General features: G+C 45.4%; 2 protein-coding genes and 1 long non-coding RNA gene across 26 annotated transcripts; 2 read left to right on the top strand and 1 right to left on the bottom strand.

Annotated features, from left to right (window-relative positions):
• Positions 1 to 8,322: 8,322 nt before the first annotated feature.
• On the bottom strand, positions 8,323 to 9,258 carry LOC109748633 (uncharacterized). Its single transcript, XM_020307661.4, has one exon. The coding sequence runs from the start codon at positions 8,994 to 8,996 to the stop codon at positions 8,613 to 8,615; it is 384 nt and encodes a 127-aa protein (XP_020163250.1). The 5' UTR covers positions 8,997 to 9,258; the 3' UTR covers positions 8,323 to 8,612.
• Positions 9,259 to 9,909: 651 nt separating this feature from the next.
• On the top strand, positions 9,910 to 16,525 carry LOC109748635 (uncharacterized). Of its 24 annotated transcripts, XR_012182504.1 has the most exons (13): positions 9,965 to 10,580; positions 11,042 to 11,147; positions 11,470 to 11,509; positions 11,594 to 11,658; positions 12,453 to 12,591; positions 12,678 to 12,747; positions 13,156 to 13,212; positions 13,898 to 14,167; positions 14,336 to 14,589; positions 14,696 to 14,781; positions 14,928 to 14,973; positions 15,625 to 15,724; positions 15,996 to 16,525. It is a non-coding gene; the product is annotated as an uncharacterized lncRNA (long non-coding RNA). The 24 variants fall into 24 exon arrangements; XR_012182521.1 differs by lacking the exon at positions 13,156 to 13,212 and having other exon boundaries at positions 9,910 to 10,609; positions 11,590 to 11,658; positions 14,928 to 14,991; XR_012182506.1 differs by lacking the exon at positions 13,156 to 13,212 and having other exon boundaries at positions 9,910 to 10,609; positions 14,928 to 14,991.
• A 3,597-nt stretch (positions 16,526 to 20,122) lies between these two features.
• On the top strand, positions 20,123 to 20,506 carry LOC109748627 (uncharacterized). Its single transcript, XM_020307656.1, has one exon. The coding sequence runs from the start codon at positions 20,123 to 20,125 to the stop codon at positions 20,504 to 20,506; it is 384 nt and encodes a 127-aa protein (XP_020163245.1).
• The last annotated feature ends 966 nt before the right edge of the window (positions 20,507 to 21,472 follow it).

Raw genomic sequence — 21,472 nt, forward strand, 5'->3', positions numbered from 1 at the left:
TTTAATTGAAGACCAACCTCGTAACTCAAATATTTGTCTCCCCGATCAGATCGTAGAAACTTTATTTTCTTGTCACGATGATTTTCCACTTCACTCTAAAATTCTTTGAACTTTTCAAATGTTTCAGACTTATGTTTCATCAAGTAGATATACCCATATCTGCTCAAATTATCTGTGAAGGTCAGAAAATAAGGATACCCGCCGCGAGCCTCAACACTCATCGGATCGCATACATCAGTATGTATTATTTCCAATAAGCCAGTTGCTTGCTCCATTGTTCCGGAGAACGGAGTTTTAGTCATCTTGCCCATAAGGCATGGTTCGCAAGCATGAAGTGATTCATAATCAAGTGATTCCAAAATCCCATCAGCATGGAGTTTCTTCATGCGCTTTACACCAATATGACCTAAACGGCAGTGCCACAAATAAGTTGCACTACCATTATTAACTTTGCATCTTTTGGCTTCAATATTATGAATATGTGTATCACTACGATCGAGATCCAACGAACCATTTTCATTGGGTGTGTAACCATATAAGGTTTTATTCATGTAAACAGAACAACAATTATTCTCTAACTTAAATGAATAACCGTATTGCAATAAACATGATCAAATCATATTCATGCTCAACGCAAACACCAAATAACACTTATTTAGGTTCAATACTAATCCTGAAAGTATAGGGAGTCTGCGATGATGATCGTATCAATCTTTGAACCACTTCCAACACACATCGTCACTTCACCTTTAACTAGTCTCTGTTTATTCTGCAACTCCCTTTCGAGTTACTAATCTTAGCAACTGAACTAGCATCAAATACTGAGGGGTTGCTATAAACACTAGTAAAGTACACATCAATAACATGTATATCAACTATACCTTTGTTCACTTTGCCATCCTTCTTATCCGCCAAATACTTGGGGCAGTTCCGCTTTCAGTGACCAGTTCTTTTGCAGTAGAAGCACTCAGTCTCAGGCTTAGGTCCAGACTTGGGCTTCTTCACTTGAGCAGCAACTCGCTTGCCGTTCTTCTTGAAGTTCCCCTTCTTCCCTTTGCCCTTTTCTTGAAACTAGTGGTCTTGTCAACCATCAACACTTGATGTTTTTCTTGATTTCTACCTTCGTCGATTTCAGCATCACGAAGAGATTGGGAATCGTTTCCATTATCCCTTGTATATTATAGTTCATCACGAAGTTCTAGTAACTTGGTGATAGTGACTAGAGAACTCTGTCAATCACTATCTTATCTGGAAGATTAACTCCCACTTGATTCATGTGATTGTAGTACTCAGACATTCTGAGCACATGCTCACTAGCTGAGCAATTCTCCTCCATCTTGTAGGCAAAGTACTGTCAGAGGTCTCATACCTCTCGACACGGGCATGAGTATGAAATACCAATTTCAACTCTTAGAACATCTTATATGCTCTGTGGCGTTCAAAACATTTTGGAAGTCCCGGTTCTAAGCCGTAAAGCATGATGCACTAAACTATCAAGTAGTCATCATACCGAGCTTTTGTCAAACGTTCATAACGTCTGCATCTGCTCTTGCAATAGGTCTGTCACCTAGCGGTGCATCAAGGACATAATACTTCTGTGCAGCAATGAGGTTAATCCTCAGATCACGGACCAAGTCCGCATCATTTCTACTAACATCTTTCAACTTAGTTTTCTCTAGGAACATATAAAAATAAAACAGGGGAGCAAAACGCGAGCTATTGATCTACAACATAGATATGCTAATACTACCAGGACTAAGTTCATGATAAATTTAAGTTCAATTAATCATATTACTTAAGAACTCCCACTTAGATAGACATCCCTCTAATCCTCTAAGTGATCACGTGATCCAAATCAACTAAACATGTCCGATCATCACGTGAGATGGAGTAGTTTCAATGGTGAACATCACTATGTTGATCATATCTACTATATGATTCACGCTCGACCTTTCGGTCTCAGTGTTCCGAGGCCATATCTGTTATATGCTAGGCTCGTCAAGTTTAACCTGAGTATTCCGCGTGTGCAACTGTTTTGCACCCGTTGTATTTGAACGTAGAGCCTATCACACCCGATCATCACGTGGTGTCTCAGCACGAAGAACTTTCACAACGGTGCATACTCAGGGAGAACACTTATACCTTGATAATTGAGTGAGAGATCATCTTATAATGCTACCGCCGAACTAAGCAAAATAAGATGTATAAAAGATAAACATCACATGCAATCATAATATGTGACATGATATGGCCATCATCATCTTGTGCCTTTGATCTCCATCTCCAAAGCATCGTCATGATCTCCATCGTCACCGGCATGACACCATGATCTCCATCATCTTGATCTATATCAATGTGTCTTCACATGGTCGTCTCGCCAACTATTGCTCTTGCAACTATTGCTATCGCATAGCGATAAAGTAAAGCAATTATTTGGCGCTTGCATCTTATGCAATAAAGAGACAACCATAAGGCTTCTGCCAGTTACCGATAACTTCAACAAAACATGATCATCTCATACAACAACTTATATCTCATCACGTCTTGACCATATCACATCACAACATGCCCTGCAAAAACAAGTTAGACGTCCTCTACTTTGTTGTTGCAAGTTTTACGTGGCTGCTACGGGCTGAGCAAGAACCGTTCTTACCTACGCATCAAAACCACAACGATAGTTTGTCAAGTTGGTGCTGTTTTAACCTTCGCAAGGACCAGGCGTAGCCACACTCGGTGTAGCTAAAGTTGGAGAAACTGACACCCGCCAGCCACCTGTGTGCGAAGCATGTCGGTAGAACCAGTCTTGCGTAAGCGTACGCGTAATGTCGGTCCGGGCCACTTCATCCAACAATACCGCCGAACCAAAGTATGACATGCTGGTAAGCAGTATGACTTATATCGCCCACAACTCACTTGTGTTCTACTCGTGCATATAACATCAACGCATAAAACCAGGCTCGGATGCCACTGTTGGGGAACGTAGTAATTTCAAAAAAAAATCTACGCACACGCAAGATCATGGTGATGCATAGCAACGAGAGGGGAGAGTGTTGTCCACGTACCCTCGTAGACCGAAAGCGGAAGCGTTAGCACAGTGTGGTTGATGTAGTCGTACGTCTTCACGATCTGACCGATCAAGTACCGAACGCACGGCACCTCCGAGTTCAGCACACGTTCAGCCCGATGACGTCCCTCGAACTCCGATCAAGCCGAGTGTTGAGGGAGAGTTTCGTCAGCACGACGGCGTGGTGACGATGATGATGTTCTACCAACGCAGGGCTTCGCCTAAGCACCGCTACAGTATTATCGAGGTGGACTATGGTGGAGGGGGGCATCGCACACGGCTAAAAGATCAAACGATCAATTGTTGTGTCTAGGGTGCCCCCCTGCCCCCGTATATAAAGGAGCAAGGGGGGAGGTGCGGCCGGCCAGGAGGAGGTGCGCCAGGAGGAGTCCTACTCCCACCGGGAGTAGGACTCCCTCCCTTCCTTGTTGGACTAGGAGAGGAGAGGGAAGGAGAGAGGGGGCAAGGAAAGGGGGGGCGCCGCCCCCCTCCTTGTCTAATTCGGACTTGGGAGGGAGGGGCGCGCGGCTGCCACTTGGCCGCCTCTCCTCTTCCACCAATTGGGCCCATGAGGCCCAATAGCCTCCGGGGGGGTTCCGGTAACCCCCCGGTACTCCGGTATATATCCGATAACCCCCGGAACCATTCCGGTGTCCGAATATAGTCATCCAATATATCAATCTTCATGTCTCGACCATTTCAAGACTCCTCGTCATGTCCGTGATCACATCCGGGACTCCGAACAACCTTCGGTACATCAAAACATATAAACTCATAATATAACTGTCATCAAAACGTTAAGCGTGCGGACCCTACGGGTTCGAGAACTATGTAGACATGACCGAGACACGTCTCCGGTCAATAACCAATAGCGGGACCTGGATGCTCATATTGGCTCCCACATATTCTACGAAGATCTATATCGGTCAGACCGCATAACAACATACGTTGTTCCCTTTGTCATCGGTATGTTACTTGCCCGAGATTCGATCGTCGGTATCTCAATACCTAGTTCAATCTCGTTACCGGCAAGTCTCTTTACTCGTTCCGTAATACATCATCCCGCAACTAACTCATTAGTTACAATGCTTGCAAGGCTTATAGTGATGTGCATTACTTAGTGGGCCCAGAGATACCTCTCCGACAATCGGAGTGACAAATCCTAATCTCGAAATACGCCAACCCAACAAGTACCTTCGGAGACACCTGTAGAGCACCTTTATATTCACCCAGTTACGTTGTGACGTTTGGTAGCACACAAAGTGTTCCTCCGGTAAACGGGAGTTGCATAATCTCATAGTCATAGGAACATGTATAAGTCATGAAGAAAGCAATAGCGGAATACTAAACGATCAAGTGCTAAGCTAACGGAATGGGTCAAGTCAATCACATCATTCTCCTAATGATGTGATCCCGTTAATCAAATGACAACTCATGTCTATGGCTAGGAAACATAACCATCTTTGATCAACGAGCTAGTCAAGTAGAGGCATACTAGTGACACTCTGTTTCTCTATGTACTCACACATGTATTATGTTTCCGGTTAATACAATTCTAGCATGAATAATAAAAACTTATCATGAAATAAGGAAATAAATAATTACTTTATTATTTCCTCTAGGGCATATTTCCTTCAGAGATCAAATCAATGATTCAAGTACCAGATACTCAAAAATGTCCATAACCGGGGACACGGCTAACCATGATTAGTTTATACACTCTACAGAGGTTTGCACACTTTTCCCCACAAGACTCGATCTCCTCCGTTGGATTTCTCGCACTTCATGGTGTTTGAGAAACGGATGACCGAGACACAGTCTTTCAGAAGCATTAACTCTTTACTCTGGGTAGACAGTTACACCTACTTTCCCTCTACATCTGCTAGCCTACCACTGAAAGAGGTCACGGAACATACTGAACTATGCCAGAGCCCATAATGGCTTGTGGCTGCGCACGGAAGTTTCTAGCATGAATAATCTTATGATCCCTTTGAGCCTGGGTGGCAGACCGTAGGATGATCACACGGGTACTCCGGGATACCCTAGGACAACACTGGATTCTCCAGGTGCCCACAAGCAATCCACCCAGATGTGTATTAAAGTTGCCACCTTAAGTTGAACCATGAATTAACATACTCACATCTGTCATGGATACTGTCAAACCCAATCCACGTCTATGAGCATAGCATAGCAATATAAGCATAACGTATAAGTAACTCGCAGGGTTTGATAATAAATAGAGCAATAGGTTCTACCTCATCATCTACTTCCCAAATACCCACAAGTTAATCACATCCTAATCATGCAGTGTCTGAGGATTGTAACTAATGCATAAAACTGGGTATGAAAGGGGTATGATCAATGTGTTACTTGCCTTGCTGACGATCTGCAAAACCTAGAGACTCGTAGTAGCACGCTTCGCACTCCGGGAATTCTATCACAAACAAACAATAGCATACATAAGCAATCAAGCAAAGATGCACGGGTAAAACTCAAATAAGAAGATCTAACCATAAAGTTCAACTGAAGAACTCCGGTTGACAAAAAGAATCAAATCAAACGGAGCAACGAAACTCAAACTGCGAAAGAAACAAGATCCGTTTACTAATGTGGACTAAAGTCAAATTTTACAGTACCAAAATCTTGTTCAAGTTGGTTAAACAGAAAGAGGACTTCGAGAAGAAGATCTAGACGCTTGTTTCACCTGATTTGGATAAACGAGCGAAAAGTTATACTAGATCGAAGATTTGGACAGAAATCGCGATCGAAAATAATCGCGAAAAAACCCTGAAAAAAGAAAAAACTGACGAATATGCTAACGAACGAACGTTCGTTGTCTGCGACTAACCGACGAACAACGTTCGTTAAAACGAACGTACGGACGAATGTCCGCTAAATAAATAAATCGATGGAAAACCGAACGAACCAATCTATTAAAAAAACTAGATCCAGGGTTTAAAAAAAACCGAACGGTTAACCGAAAAAAAGGGCAACGGCGGCGGCGGCGTCGGCTACCTCCGGCGGGGCGGCGCGACGTCGGGCTTGCGGCGGCGGGGTATTTATGAGGGGGTCGGGGTCGAGGCCGACTTGGAGGAGGGGCGGCGCGGCGGCGTGGCGCAGGCGGACTCCGGCGGGTCCGTCTCGCGCACGGGAGGGAGGCGGCGACGCTGGCTGGGCCAGCTGGGCCTCGGCCCAGTCCGGTCCGGCGGGATTTTTTTTAAAAAACCAGATTTCGCCGGAAAAATTCTAAAAAAATAAATAAAAATCTAAAAATACCAAAACAAATTTTCATCATCTAAATAAAATATTTAGAAGAAGATGAACATTTTCTTGGCCCTAAAATGCAAATTTGAAAAATGCATATTTTTCTAGTTCAAATAAAATTATTTATTTGATTTTAATATTTTTTTTCTCCAATATTTCCTTTATTTTGGAGAAGCCATATTATCTCCTCTCATTTATTTTAATAAGAAATATTTTCGGAGAGAAAAATTATTAAAACCAAAATGATCCCTGTTTCAATATTTGATAAAATTCAAATAGGAAAAACGTAAAATCCCCAACTCTCCCCGTGGGTCCTTGAGTTGTTTAGAATTTCGAGGATCGCAAAACAAAAATGCAATAAAATATGATATGCATGAATGACCTATTTTCAATTTGGAATGTTACATTTAAAATTTTATTTACTATTTATTCAATTTCACTGTTCATTAAGGAGCATACGCTCCCAGAGCCAAAAATCCACGTCCATAAATTTTGCCTCTATTCTGTCTCAGTGGGAGGTCGCATTCTCAGGGCTTGCCAAAGAACACCTGTTGGGTGTGATGAAGGAGCTGGAGCAACTAGATCGGGACCCTCCTCTATTACTCTGGCCTACTTGTATTTTTCATTAACAAAGCTTGGTTTCATTGATCAATGCAGTGGAGCCGGTGCCTTCCTGCCCTTTTCCTCTAAAACTAAAAAATGGCGCTTATAAAATTACAGGGGGTAGAAGAAAGGACATGATTGGCAGCTAATTAGGAAATGGAAGAGGCGATGATTACGTCGCGCGAGGAAGATTCGGGCGCAACCGAGGCTAGTTCTTGGCTGTTAGCTAATCTGTCGCCGGTGCTGAGTTGATTACACTCGATTAGCTTCCCACTACTGTCGAGTGAAAGTGAAACCTGGTGCACTAAATATTCGGCAGTTTTTCAACACTCACTCAATTGCATGCGTGTAGTGATGGTGACAATTTCATGTGGAAGGACCAAGCCCGATCGGGGATGATATTTTTCAGTTCATTTTTGCGTCGGGCGCGCCGGAGTTGATATTCGCTCCAGCGACGGATCAACGTACGTACGTCACACACCAAACCTCTGGTGGAAGATTGGCATCTCCATGACTACAATCAACCACCCCTGCGCTGATCAACATCAGATCGAAAGCACCTTACAGTAGTTGCAATTATTGCCCGGTGGCTTCCAATCCGTCGCAAGCTTTGCATTTTGTTTGTGAGCAAAAGTTGACTTAGGCAAAATTAGGTCTCCTGTTTCATGATTATTTAAACAAACGAGGGGGAGCATCAGAACATGCATGGTTCCCATTAGCAGGCCAGCTAGCAGATAAGAGCATCAAAATATTTCTTACTTTCTGCAATTGGCTTGCATATCTGTTCTTGCTTTACACTTCTAGTCTTCATCCTTTTCTGTGTGCAAGTTACTTCTTGTTTTCCACTTCAAGTAACTTAGCTGGATACACTTTGCACTTCAATTGAGGCCTTACCACAACTTCAGGTGGATACATTTTCCACTTTAAGTAACTTCCCTGCAATGAACAACTTGTTACTAACATTGCTTTCTACTTGAAGTGGCTCGCACACCTGCAAGTTGCACTCTGATGCTACCGTATAAGGAAGCACAACAGTGACTCTGTTGGGTAGATGCATCGACCTGTCCGCGTGATCTGGAAAGGGTCTACTCGTTTGTCGTGAATGATACTCTTCTAGACTATATATGCATATAACTCCCTCTGTCCAAAATATAAGAACGTGTTTAACACTACACTAGTGTCAAAAACGTTCTTATATTATGGGACGGAGGGAGTATAATCTTGCATTATTGTTGCTTGTAAATTTTAGAACTGCAGGTGAGAAAAAGACAGCTGCTATTAAAATGCTCTGGCATGCTTGTCTGAATGCCTCTGGCATATGCCAAATTCCGCAAAGCCTGAAGTCCCAAAGTGCCAGGTCAAAGAAAACCCGGAATGCAATACCTTTGCCATTATTTGATTCAATAGTTTGACGCTTCTTAAATTGGAATTATTCGATCTCAGCTCCGTTTATACATTTTTCTCGTGTCATCTACAATGTGGTTTTACTTCCATCATGTCATCAGATTTACACAAATAAGCTGAAGATATTGCAGAATTGGTCTCCAAATTAAGCGTCTAGATAGTATTCAGAAACTAAATATATATGTATATAAATTACGAAAGCATACTGAATTGTACTGTAGATGAAGAGAATTTTAAGCTAGCTTCTGAACGAACAGATCTTCGATCTGCTTCAGGTTCAGGCCTCCTGGAACTCGAGCACCACCACGGCCTTCGGCTTCCTCCCGCTCTGGCTGCGGAGCAGCCGCCGCACCGCGGCGATGAGCCGCTCGGCCGCTGCGGGCGACGACCGGCAGAAGGCCGCATGCCTCGCGATCGCCGCCTCTACCTCCGCCGTGGCCGATCCTCCTCCGCCGGCGCCAGCCGCGGCGAGCTCCTCGCCCACGGCGTCGCCGCATAGGCCGCACAGCCACCGCCCGGCGTACTGCGCGCGCACGCCGGCCGCGTACGCCGCAGTGCACTCCTCCCTGAGCCCGCAGCACGCGCACGCCGCCCACTCCACCTCGGCCGCCGAGGCAGCCTCGATGGGCGGCGCCACGTCCTGCGCAACCACCGCCGACATGCCAGCACGGTGGGAAACCTCCCTCTTCTTGGATCCTGGTCGAGGACGGCTCTAGTCTAGATCAAGGCCCCGATGCTGATTCTTCTCGCCTCACGTGGTTGGGTGGTGTCGTTAGAGGAAGACGAAGAGGCGGTAGTCGCCGCGGGCGAGGGGGAGGAGCGGCTGGTCGTCCATGGACGAGGTGGAGGAGGTGGGTGACATCGGAGGAGCTCGGGCTGGTGGAGCAGCGCGCTCCGCGACGCGTCTTTTGTATGCGACGAGCTGGACGGGGGGGAGTGTGACGTGTAGTGCGGGTTCAGATGGCGGGCCGGGGCCGGGGGTCGGGGTGAGGTGGGGTGGGCCCGCCAGCCAAATCATTGAGGTATCGCTTTGGGTGTTCGATGCGATGCTTCGTCTAGCTGGCAGTGATATCTACGTAGCACTTCCGGAGAGATGCTAATCTAGCCCACGATATAAAGTTCGAGCATCGTTGGATATTTTGGTAAGGTTATAAATTTAATTTTTCAAGGACCCTGTTAACCGGCGAACGTTTGTCAGGGAGGGCGACATTTGCGAACGTTTTAGCTGGATTTTAGTTGTGAGGGGACGGTAGTTCCTTGCATGATAGTTTCTTCAGTGAAGACATTTTTCGTTTTAAAACTGTCGTCATTTAATCTTCCCTCACAATTAAAACTGCCATCAAATGTAGTTCGGTTGCCACCCCTCTTCTAGTTGATGTTGGCTGACCAACGTTACCCTTTTTTAGGGCATTTGCTATTGATAAGTTGCCTAAAAATCTCTCCCTAATAATAAAGCACGGATTGAGTCTGTCGGATTCACCGTCGCGCAATTTTTGCAAAGAAGCCCCTGTTTTTGAGTATTCTACGCGCAGTCCTCACAATAAGTTAACACGAACCGGTACGCCCGAGCGAAAGGAAAGGAAATCAGCAGTCCTCACAATAAGTTAACACGAACCGGTACGCCCGAGCGAAAGGAAAGGAAATCAGCCCCACTCCCCCCGCATGCCCTGCCTCCTATCCCATCTCCACCCCCTGCCACGCCCCTCACCGCGCGCCGCCACCGCCCACCCCGCCGGCGCGCCCACCCTACCCGACCGGCTACACGCGGATGACGCTCGAGCGGACCTTCTGGATCGGTTCAACACGGCGGCTCGAGCGGTTGGGGTGGCACGGCTGCTCGATGCAGAACGGCGGCGGCGGCTGGAGCTTGCAGGGGCCGGATTCGTGCGTGCCAGGGGTTGGGGAGGCTAATCCGAAGGCGGGCGGCTAGGCGGGGGCTCACCGGTGACGACGAGGAAAGCCGGAGCGAGGGATCCGGCGACCTAGGCAGCAGCTCGCTAAAGCCGGGCGACGGTGGACGGGGGCGTGAGACGGAGGGATCCGGCGTGGCAGCGGAATTCCTTGCAGGTAGAGAGCTCCAGGCCATGGCGGGGCTTCAGTTTTCCCTGGTGGAAAAGAGAGAAAGAGGAGGATTCAGGGAGGAGGAGAAGTAGGGAGAAGAAGGTGCGGGTGCGAGCTTGGGGAAGAGGGAGCCGAACGTCAAGTGAAAGACAGGGAGGATCAGGGATTCTTCTTAGCCGGCGTGGTAAGGTTGAGACACTGCTTAGGGAACATGTGCGTACATCCTTGCTCCTTTTCTTCTTTCAGTTTTAGGTACTTTCCAGCAGGCGTGTACATCCTTGCTCCTTCTCTTCTTTCGGTTTTAGCTACTCCCCTGTATTCAATTTGCAATTGCATGTAGAACAAAATGTGTCAGCAATTCTCAAGTAAATGAACTGTAGAATCAGCTAGATATCTATCCATGCTACTGGTAATGACTGTGCAGCAGCCAAAATTCTAAATATTTCATACATCTGGCCTCTAATCCCTTGTAATTGATTATATATTTAAACAAACATGATATGACGAGACATCATTTAACTTTAAGAGAATCAATAAATTATATAAACTGAAGTGGTCATATATGTGACGGTTTGATCTGTAGGCCTTTTATATGTTTTTCCAAAAGCAGAGTAGGCAGAAGAATCTCATCTCCAAAGTGTTCAGTGCAGAGAAGATGAACCATGCAAAAACTCAGGGTGGACCACGGGGTCTTCACTGCTGGCGGAACAGGGCATGGCTGCTACCAGGGTGATCCAAAGGGAGTATCTAGGTAGCGTGTTTGAAGCCTCTTGCACTAACATGATTAATGGTAGCTTCTATTCCATGACATAATTTTGCAGCTGTAATGATGTGTTTCATGCGAGAGGACATAAATTTGCATCCTATTTTTCTGTCCAGTTAGTTCCAAATTACAAATGTTTGTGCTATCAGTGACAATTTGTTGGAAAAAAAATGAGTCATATATACACCCAATGCAATCTTTCACATGAGCCGTTGCTCTTGATTGTCTTTGCAAGTCCATAGATACAATTTTTTATGATTTTTCCTTTACTCATAGTAAGTACTGAATATTTTGTCCTTCAACCCTTTAGGTATTAATATCTGTGATGTGGCTAGCAATGTTGGCAACAGGTACAGTATAACCATTATGATCTGCACACGGATATCACCTAGGTGTATAAATCATAATCATTCAGTTTTTATTTGGCAAGCTAGAGCTACCTGGAACTTTTGATTTTGGTGCCAATATGGATGGATTCAACTGGGTGACCCTCTGTCAGGTATTGTTGTTTAGTTATCCTGAGGGTAACGTGGATATGTTCTGTTTTAGATCAAAGCTTGGTATTGCTAGAAAACATATATGTGATGTGCACTGAGATTTCAAATATAAAACAGCAGTGATACAATACACTGTTTCCCTTGCTATCGATGATCACTTGAAGTAACGTACCTTACAATAATATTTCTCTCTTGGACCATGAGTGTTGTTCAGTGGCAATATTCACTCTGATGAAGGTAATACTAATGCACCTTTGCCAAGAAGGTTCTGCCTGTTCAATGCAATGACAGAATGCTGAAACATCATGGTGTCCATGCTAAAATATAATGATTCACCCCCTGGGTTCTTATTGTTGTATCCTCTTGTGGAATAGTTTTTGGCCACCGTATATATATGATAGATGCCAAAAACTATTCCCCAAAAATCATACAAGGGGCACACAAAATGTATATGTACCCTTCTGTGCCTACTTCGCCGCAGGTATCTTTTTGTGTGTGCAAATTATGATGGAGCTATTTTTGATTTACAACTAGAGTTTACTGATGGTTATAGGATGAAAAACAGGGCATATAAGTTGCAAGATTTTGAATAGCAATTCCTATCTATATGTTCTGCACTTGGATGAAAGTGCGGACCGGCTCCTGTTGTAGCTATTTTTGATTTACAACAGAGTTTACTTATGGTTATAGGATGGAAACTTTGTATTATTTTGCCATCTTCTTTCCTTTGTGAAACTCGCTGCAGCAAGTAGAAATTTAAATTGATGCAAGCAATTATCTGTTTTTGATTGTCCAGCTAAAGAGTTTTGAATGCTGAAAACATCAACCAAGGTACAACAGAGCCTCCTTAGACAATTCTATGTTAGTTTTCCAATGTAGCTGACCAGCTAAGGCCTGAGCTCCTTAACTTTCCATCTTCAGCAACTATTTTCGAGGTAGTAGTGGATGCTGCAATTGATAATTATACTTGTGCTCGGAGATGGAGGCTCTTGAAAATGATGAAACTATACTGCTGTTTCAGGACATCCTTGTGATTTTAAAGATGAAGAAGAGAGTTCTCTTACTAGCTATATATATTATTACTAATCAAGGTGCGCCAGTCCCTTGATTGTTCTTCATGCAATGATGTGTTTGACATGCTTGAAAAAAAAACAAGAGACTTACTCAGTGGTCAAGGGCAGAATGTAGACTTACTGTAACTAGCTACCAATGTGACATACTATTGGTCAGGTTTCACAACTAAATAATATGCTGGAGTTCTCCTATTCTGGAACAAATTCACCATGCCTGGAATTGATCATTCAGTGGTGCAGTTCAAATGGTGTATCCTCCGTTTGTCATAAGTTCTGAGGATCTTATGATCAAGATAGATCATGATGGGTTTCATACGTGAAATTTTGCTTAATGGATGCTCCAAGTTTCCTCTGATCAGCATACCTATGGGATACAGGCCTCTGTTTTCCCCTGGTACTGCTGAACTTTTGTTTCCTCTGATGCAGGAGCAACACTTCCAGTTTGATTGCATGAGGGAAGGGTCTGACTTCAATTGCTTCAGGGTAGTAGTACATGTTTTTCTTTCTTTGCGTAGAAGCGTAGTACATGGGGTAAAACATGTCGAGAACTGAACTTTAGTAGCAAGGACAACAAAGTTATCTGAAAATACTGTCTAGATGGTCATAGAACGCCAAACAGTAAGAAAAACTGTAAAGAAATGCGAACCAAAAGGAAGGGGCAAATTGTTCTGTAATGTGAGAGGTCCGATTGAACTCTGTAGTGGTTATCTTATTTCTATTGGTTCTGTGCTAACTTGCTTATGTATGCAAGTTACTCTGAAGCAACACGATAAACAAGTACATTCATTTTGATCATGAAAATAAGGTCTATCTAGCATAATCTAATTTGTGTATCGTTATTTCGTACATTCATTTTTACTTTGGTCCATAAGTTTCCAGAGATCTTCTATTTGAAACAACCAACCCGTTCTTCTTTCGAGAATGTAGAAGCTATATAAGTATACTTATTTTCAATATATGTTGAAGAATTTGGTACCAACAGAATTTTCCGCAACTAACAGTGTGCACATTTGTCATGGTTGAATTTCTTTTATTATTGAAAACCTAAGATTAGAAGTATACCGAGAGTCATGGTTAGAAGTTGAATGCTAAGGGGTGTAATAATTGATTTGGGTCATAATAAATTAAATCAAATGTGATGATTTTTTTCTCCCGTTGCAACGCACAGGCCTTTTTGCTAGGAGAGGTAGGAGAAGAAGGAAGGGTGCGGCAGGGTGCAGCGGTGCGAGGGCACTGGTCTCCCGCGTGAGGAGCGCCTCTCCTCGGGAGGATCTGGAGGGAGTGAGTGAAACTCAAATCCACTTCAGAGCAAGGTACTGTTGTAGAAGTACGAAGAAGCAAGCTGACCAGATGTACAAGTAGTAGCCGGCAACGACGATGAAGCAAGCCAACCAGATGTGCACGAAACGACCATACATCATACCTGATTGATCCTCCGGTACGTGTTTCATTGGCCAATAGCCCATGCTAGCTAGCTAGCAACCATGTAAATTTCCCACGCTTGATTTATTCCTTTAGGACTTTATTAATTTTATATGTTCTTCCCATGATTATCTAGATAATACTAACTGTTGATGTTTCTTTCACGCATACATGGCTTTGCTAGGAGTTTTTCCACTGGTGAGGTCTGAACTCTGAATACTATGAACTTAAGGATAAATCTTATAGCAGATCAAAATCATGGTCCACGCAAAAAAAAAAGAGATCAGAATCATGGTTGTGCTGATTCCATAGGGGCCTCATGATGGTTTGTGTTCTTTTATTCAAATGAAAAAACCAAGATTATTATTGTAACTGTTACAGTTGTACTAGCAGGATTATCCTAGAAGCTGTGCCAATTTTTCATCAATTGATAACACAGTAAGCATGTTAAAGTCCAGCAATTGACTTGGCTTATTGTTTTGGAAATCGCAACCGGTGCTTTCCTGCTTGTTTTTATGATCACTTGTGTTGTTACTGCCTCCAGAAGCTGCAATCTAAGCCTTCTATAAGAATATCATCACAGAGTAGATCAAAAAGTTGGAGCGACGAGATAACAGCACTGATTGGCTGGTATTAAGTTTATAAAATAAATTGATTATTTTGTCTAACATATATTGTCGCTAATGTGTTCATGCTTTCCTCAGATTCTGATATGCTGAAAATTTGCCAAAGTTGTCGTTGGTTGTTTTTCATCATGGTCTTCTTGTTTCTTTCAGTTCATGAGCACTGGACAACCAGCACAAGAGCAAGGCCTTCTTCAAGGTACCAACCATAATGCAGGTCTCTTTTTTGTGCCACACATTCATCACTACACTGTACAGATTCCAAGGGAATCATGATAAAATACGTGTTGTTGCTACATGTTAGTGTAACGGTACTGATGCAGATGACTTGTGTGCTTGATTGTGGTTGGCTTGTGTGCTTAATTATGAAGTTAATTACTCGGCATCACATTTATTTTCCAAGTAACCACAGGGAATTATTCTTTTGGGATCATATTTATTCTCCGCAAAAAGTAATCTCAACTTGCTTAATGGCCCACATTTTGCAGTTGCTTAAACCTTCTGGACAAGACATACAGACATACAACTGTGTGACAACTTAACACCTTTTGGGGAATTTTGATTGCTTTTCCTAACAAGAAAATATAACAATATCTGCGAATGCTAAATTGCCAATTACTTAGTTTATCAAAGGTAAAATGTCTGCGTCATGACAAGTATGTGGATTGATTTTAAGTGAACCGACTAACTGGATGATTTGGTTCCTTGTGCTAAGCTTTGAAAAAGAACGTACTTATATGTTCCACTGTATTGATATCATATGGTGAATGATATATTTGTTACTAGCTAAAGCTGAAGAAATGTTTACGCAAAGAACATTCATTTTCACATCACTTGGGTGCTGGTTCAGGCTGATGTGTGCATCTCCAAACGAAGAAGCAGATATCCACTAAGAAGAAACTCATCCGAGTTCTCAAGTTGAAATCAAATTGGCCAGCTACGTTTCAAAGGTAACATCTATATAATACCTAAGATGATAGTTTGATGTGTAGATTAGAAGAAATCGCACACAATAGATGCAGTTAGTATTTTGAAAATAAAGGTAGAAGTCTTTTGTCATAAGCTTTCAAATGGTACCTATTTTGGTCAATCTGAATTCAATTTTAAAAGTACAGCAAGAACAGGATGTTGTCTGTCAGTTTTAACCATGCGCAGAGTTCTGTTTAGCATCGATATATCTATTTCGAGATAGAAATAATTTGGGGCTCATCATGTTTCCAGTATGAGATGTGGTTGGGCAATAAATTGCATCCCCTATGCCAAGCCTACCGAGTTCACTAAAGCAACAAGCAGGGGATCACCTTGATGCATATTGCCATCACATTCAGACCCAAAGATCTGGGAGCTGCAGTCTGGGCATGATTAACTGGGCAGTGCCAAAGTCAAGCTTCCGGATGGTGGCGACAACAATGGTGGCTGGAGGCGACGGGATTAGCAGCGTGGCAAACAGTAGCGCGCAGCGTTTCACGGTAGGGCGTGTGGCCAGTGCTTGCGGCGGTTGTGGATGATGAAGTACTGGACCTGCGGTGGACGACCATCCGCAAGATCTACATCATCATCTTTGGGTCAGTTCGCCATGAAGGCCATTCTGCGAACGAGGTTGTTCATGTCCCTCCTCATGTACAGTTGTACTTCTATTCTAGGATTTCAACTCTGCACTCCATTCCGCGTCCTGAATATTCAGAGTCTCGAGTTTGCATGAGTCTCGATTTGATTAAATGAACAGGTCAGTAAGATAGATTTTTGGTCGAGGATAGATTTTTGATTACTTATCGGGTTAGGGTCGTGACATTTTTTCTCCCGTTGCAACGCACGGGCATTTTTGCTAGTAAATAGGAATAAGTCGATTTTATGGGGGAAGAAAGTTAGGAAAGGTGGAGCTCGAAAGCCAAAATGGGGGCGTTGTGGTGCTCGCCGGCGAGGCATGAGGACAGCAGAGAGGCTAAGCCGGGAACGAGCCAGAGCCGCCGCCATTGTGGTTCGTTACATTGTCACATGCGGAGGCTACTCCGAGGCTTAAGAGGTGCCAACATATAGTATAGATCTCCAGTCGGATCAGATGGAGCCATACGACGACATCACCAATGAGGACTCTGACAGGAACGCTGCTCACGGTGGCTAGAGTAGAGGTAGCGGGTCACGCGTTGAGCGGATATGAGAAAGAAGATAAACAAAATGTTTGGAGGAAGAAGATGGTGATCCTGCCGTCCTTGGCGAAATACATAGTGCAAATCGCACAAAGATATCGAGCCCGACCTTGGAGCCCAATCTATGAAATTTCAAAAACTAGGAGAGTTTCAGATAAAGTTATTTTTTTTATCACAAATAGTCCGCCGAACTTTGAAGACTCGTATTGTCCTCCCGCCTCGCCCTCCGTTTCATATTAGTTGTCGCTAAAATGGATGTATCTAGACATATTTCAATGCTCAATACATTTGTTTGAGCGATAACTAATATGAAACAGAGGAAATAGTATACCAAAGAAAAGAATATAAATGCATTTTTTCTAAAAAAGCTGAAATGTTAAAAACCACTTGAGCTCTGAAGCCAATATACATACTGCTCCAAAAGAGTCATAAATTGTGGAAAGCATGAATAGATCCCGGGTTACTTGGAGCCCACTTTTTGAGAAGTTTGAAGAACACATTTGAGAGTTTCAATAAATTATTCCAATTTTTACATGTATGTATAGATGTTCATCACCCCACTTGTAAAATTCACGATGAAATATGCTTATTTTAGGGCTACAGAAAAAGAGATACATATGTATATATATAATTGATATACCACACCCTGCAAATAATAATAATAATTGATATACCATTTTGTATTACGGATCACTCATGTTTTTTTTTTGCATAAATGAGTATTAATAAATTTTACATTACATAGAGAAGACCTTGATGTATTATGTACAGTAATAATTTTTTTCCAAATTGTTTGAAACTTCCAAAACTCTTTGGAGCCTCCTAAAAACTTCCGGATCCCCATTGATAAGCTCTCGTCTCATTTATGATCCATGTGGACCATAGTAAGTAATATGTCATCAACATGTCTGACGATGGTTTTATATTCATTGACGTCATCTCATTTATTTTTGGACTTGACACTTCTAGATTTTACACGGGCTACATGTGATTTTCACTCAGGTTATTCTACTCATTGGCTCAGTACTTGATCTACTCTGTAGATGCTGAAAAAATATGAAGTTGTTTGTACGGTGCCTATCTGGCTGGAGCATACAATGCAAGGATGATGTTGTTACTCGGTATGGTCGATGGTTTAGTGTACGGATGGGCCTTTCAACGCCCTAGGTTTTTTTTAAAGGGCAAAATGCTTGCCACATTCACTAATTAAGCGAGAGAGTTTAGAACAATTTTTGAGGCCGAAGGCTAGTAATCGGCCACAAAAACATAAGCCTACTCTCAAGGCATCAAGTTACACAAATAAGTTGCACCCGCTAGCCCCCAAGTCTTGGCCTAGTAACGGATCTTGGACATGATGATTGCCGGCGTAGCAACCTTGTTGATTAGTCTTGTGTTGCACTTGCTCGAAAGTTCCCATGTTACAAGCATAGTAAGAGAAGCCATGGCCCTTCAGCTACCAAGGCCGTCGTGCACGATAACAAACCACAAAGATTTGATGTCTTGAAGACCTTGCCATGTGTCAGGGTGGAATCCCTGCATGTGCATCCAATCTTTGACCATGGCACGTACCATTAATGGAAAATGTGCACCGGAAGAGAAGGTGTGTTGTGGACTTAGGCACTCTGTTGCAAAGGGGAATCCAGAGCTACCCAAGATGAATCTTGCACCTCCAAAAGTTTGCCCATGCACTTTGTCTTCGGTGGCCTTGGCTTGAATGGGAAGCTCCAGAGCGAACCTGGGTGGGCATGGGGAACCAATGAGATGACAAGGACCCTAGGATTTTAGTTTTCTTCTCTTAGTGTCATACCATGCGCTTTATTTATTTTTCTTGTTTTTGTTAGACTGGTCATGTTGTGTGCATCTAGTTATCAATAGGAGGGTGGGCTGCGGGTGCGTGACCTCGTAGTCCAGAACGACTGCTTGCTTCTGAAGATGTTGAGCCGGTTGCACAGTGCATCTCCGTCGCGTTGGGCATCTTGGGTGCGGAACTCGCTTGGTGGCCGCCTTCCACGTTCCCCAGCGTGCCCGTTGTGTGTGGCGTGCACTGGCACCCACTGGCGCTCCTCCCCCCTTACCACGCTCTCTCCTACTCCCTTCGTTTCAAAATAGATGACTCAACTTTATACTAAAGTTAGTATAAAGTTGAGTCATCTATTTTGAAACGGAGGGAGTAGGTGATCATCGGAGATGGGCAGAAGACCTCTTTCTGGGATGATCACTGGCCAGGGTGGCGGCAAGGGAGCACACAACCTTGCTGGCGCTCGTGGGCTCTCACGCCCCTCGGCCGCGGTGAGGATGAGTTCCGCCTGAAGCTCTGCGGTGCTCGGCATTGTGCTCTCTCCGATCGTGCGACATACGTCGTCTCCACCATGGGCAGTGTCGAGGGACCCGCCTTCTCGTTCCTCTGGGGCTAGCGTGCCCCCTCCTGCGTTTGCTTCTTCGCGTGGCTACTCACGCAAGAGTGGGTGCACACTCGCGACGGCGTGCTCCGGAAAACCATGGTTGATGTCGCCGGCGCCACCTGCCTTGAGCCTCTTGAGACAACCGATCGCCTCATCTTTCGCTGCCCGTTCGCCCGCGGTTTTTGGAGCAGCCTGAATATCTCGACCGTCGGTGCCTCTGTTCGAGAGCTCCACCGCTTTGACGCGTCCACAACGGTCGGCGGGGCCTTCCCATTGCTTCATCTTGCTGTGTTGCTCGCATCTGTGGAAGCGTCGGAACGCCGTGGTGTTCTAGGAAGCGACGCCCTCCCTTGTCCTCATCATCAACGCCTGCCGCCGCGATGACACCCTTCTCTGGCGGGGGAGGTTCAGGACTGACCAGTGTCTCGTGCATGCGTTCGCGCGTGTGTGATGCTCCCCCCCCCCCCCCCCCCCCCCCCTTCAATAAGAGCATTTCCAACAGCCACGCTATATATCACATGCGCGGTGGAAAAGCATGTTTTAGCACGCGCGTAGCGGTTTGGCGCGCTCCAGCAAGCGCGCGAAAAAGCGGCCCGGCACGCGGCGTCTGGCGTGCTCTACAAAACGCGCGTGCCCGAGCCTGCCAACCGCCACTCCAGCGCCTTCTTCTTCCCTGCCGCCCCCTTCTTCCTCGCCTCCAGCGCCCCACCGCCGCCGTGCCTGCTCCCCCGCCGCCGACATGCCGCCGCGCGCCTAGAGCAGCTCCAGCTACCGCGACGTCCGCGCCGGCCCCTCCAGCATGTTTTACGCGGAGATCCACTCCGGTGACGTGCGTCTCAGTCTCGGGACGTTTGAGACCGCCCACGAGGCCGCCCGCGCGTACGACGCGGCGGCGTGGCGCCTCGGAAGGCCACGGGCGCAGATGAACTTCTCCGACGCCAGGACGTGCGAGCAGGCGCAGGAGCTCGCGCCTCCGCCGTGGCTAGTCACCGAGGAGGACTGCCGCGTCCAGCGTAGGCGGGAGCGCCGCCTCCTCATCGCCGAGGCGGGTGAATACGCCATGGCAGAGTGGCGCCTGCGCTTCCCGGAGGATGTCACCCAAGAGAACGACTTCTGGCGGAGAGGAGGGCACAACGAGCCGTGGATCGGGCGGTCAGGCGTGAGCGGAAGGCACTGGCGTTAGCGCAGTGTGACCTGGGACCGACGTCGATCTTTGATGACAATGATCCTCGATGGAATGACGCGTTTCTGTCATCAGACTACACCACCGAGGAGAAGGAGGTCGACAACGAGGAGTAGTTTTTTTGAGGAACTACCACATGTTCATTCAACAAATAACTTACAGGATGTACACACATATTCAATCCATAAGACAAACACATAAACAATTGTCCTGGAGCTTTGCACCAAGGACCCCAAGATAATAAGAAGATTTACAATTTGATCCAGAAAGATCCTTGTGCAAACCCAATCTCTTAAGCATCGTTGGACTCCATCGTCGCCATGGCAACGCCGGAGATGGACGATAGCAACCATATCTCCCAAATCTGAAAGAACTCCAATGCAGACCATGCTGCTGGGCGAGTGATTGAACGGTCTGCTGCACGAGACATAACCGAGGCTATGTGGCTTGTCGACCGGGGATCATCCCCAAGCCCGTCAGATCCCGGCACCGTCTCCTTCATCCACTGAGATCGGAAAAGAAAGACGCCACCGTAAACCACCATCCACATCACATGCTCCAGAGCAGCAACATACCTTGTACTAAACAACGTCTTCGTCGGGAAGAGCAATGAACGCCGGCCAACACAACCAAACATCGTCAGATCTGAAATCCAGCGAGACACGGGGGCCAACTGCCTCCCAGCGCTGCCAATTGAAGCATCGCCGGGGTGGGGGAAAAGCAGGACCATCTTATTTCTATGCGGCGTCGATCCCGCCACCGATGCGACGCCTCCAAGGAAGACTAGGCCTAATCTAACTACATGCCGGAGCGGAATCGCCGGGGTCCCCGGCCCCTCCCGCCGCCGGAGAGACGAGCGGAGGGGCCGAGGAACCGCAGCTAGCCTCACCGGCGAAAGAAGAAGGCAGAAGTTCGCCTCGCGAAACGCCTGTCTAGAGCGGTTGCGGCAGAGTTTGTGGTGTTGGG

This window comes from Aegilops tauschii, chromosome 4 (genome assembly GCF_002575655.3).
Source record: "Aegilops tauschii subsp. strangulata cultivar AL8/78 chromosome 4, Aet v6.0, whole genome shotgun sequence".
NCBI lineage: Eukaryota > Viridiplantae > Streptophyta > Magnoliopsida > Poales > Poaceae > Aegilops > Aegilops tauschii.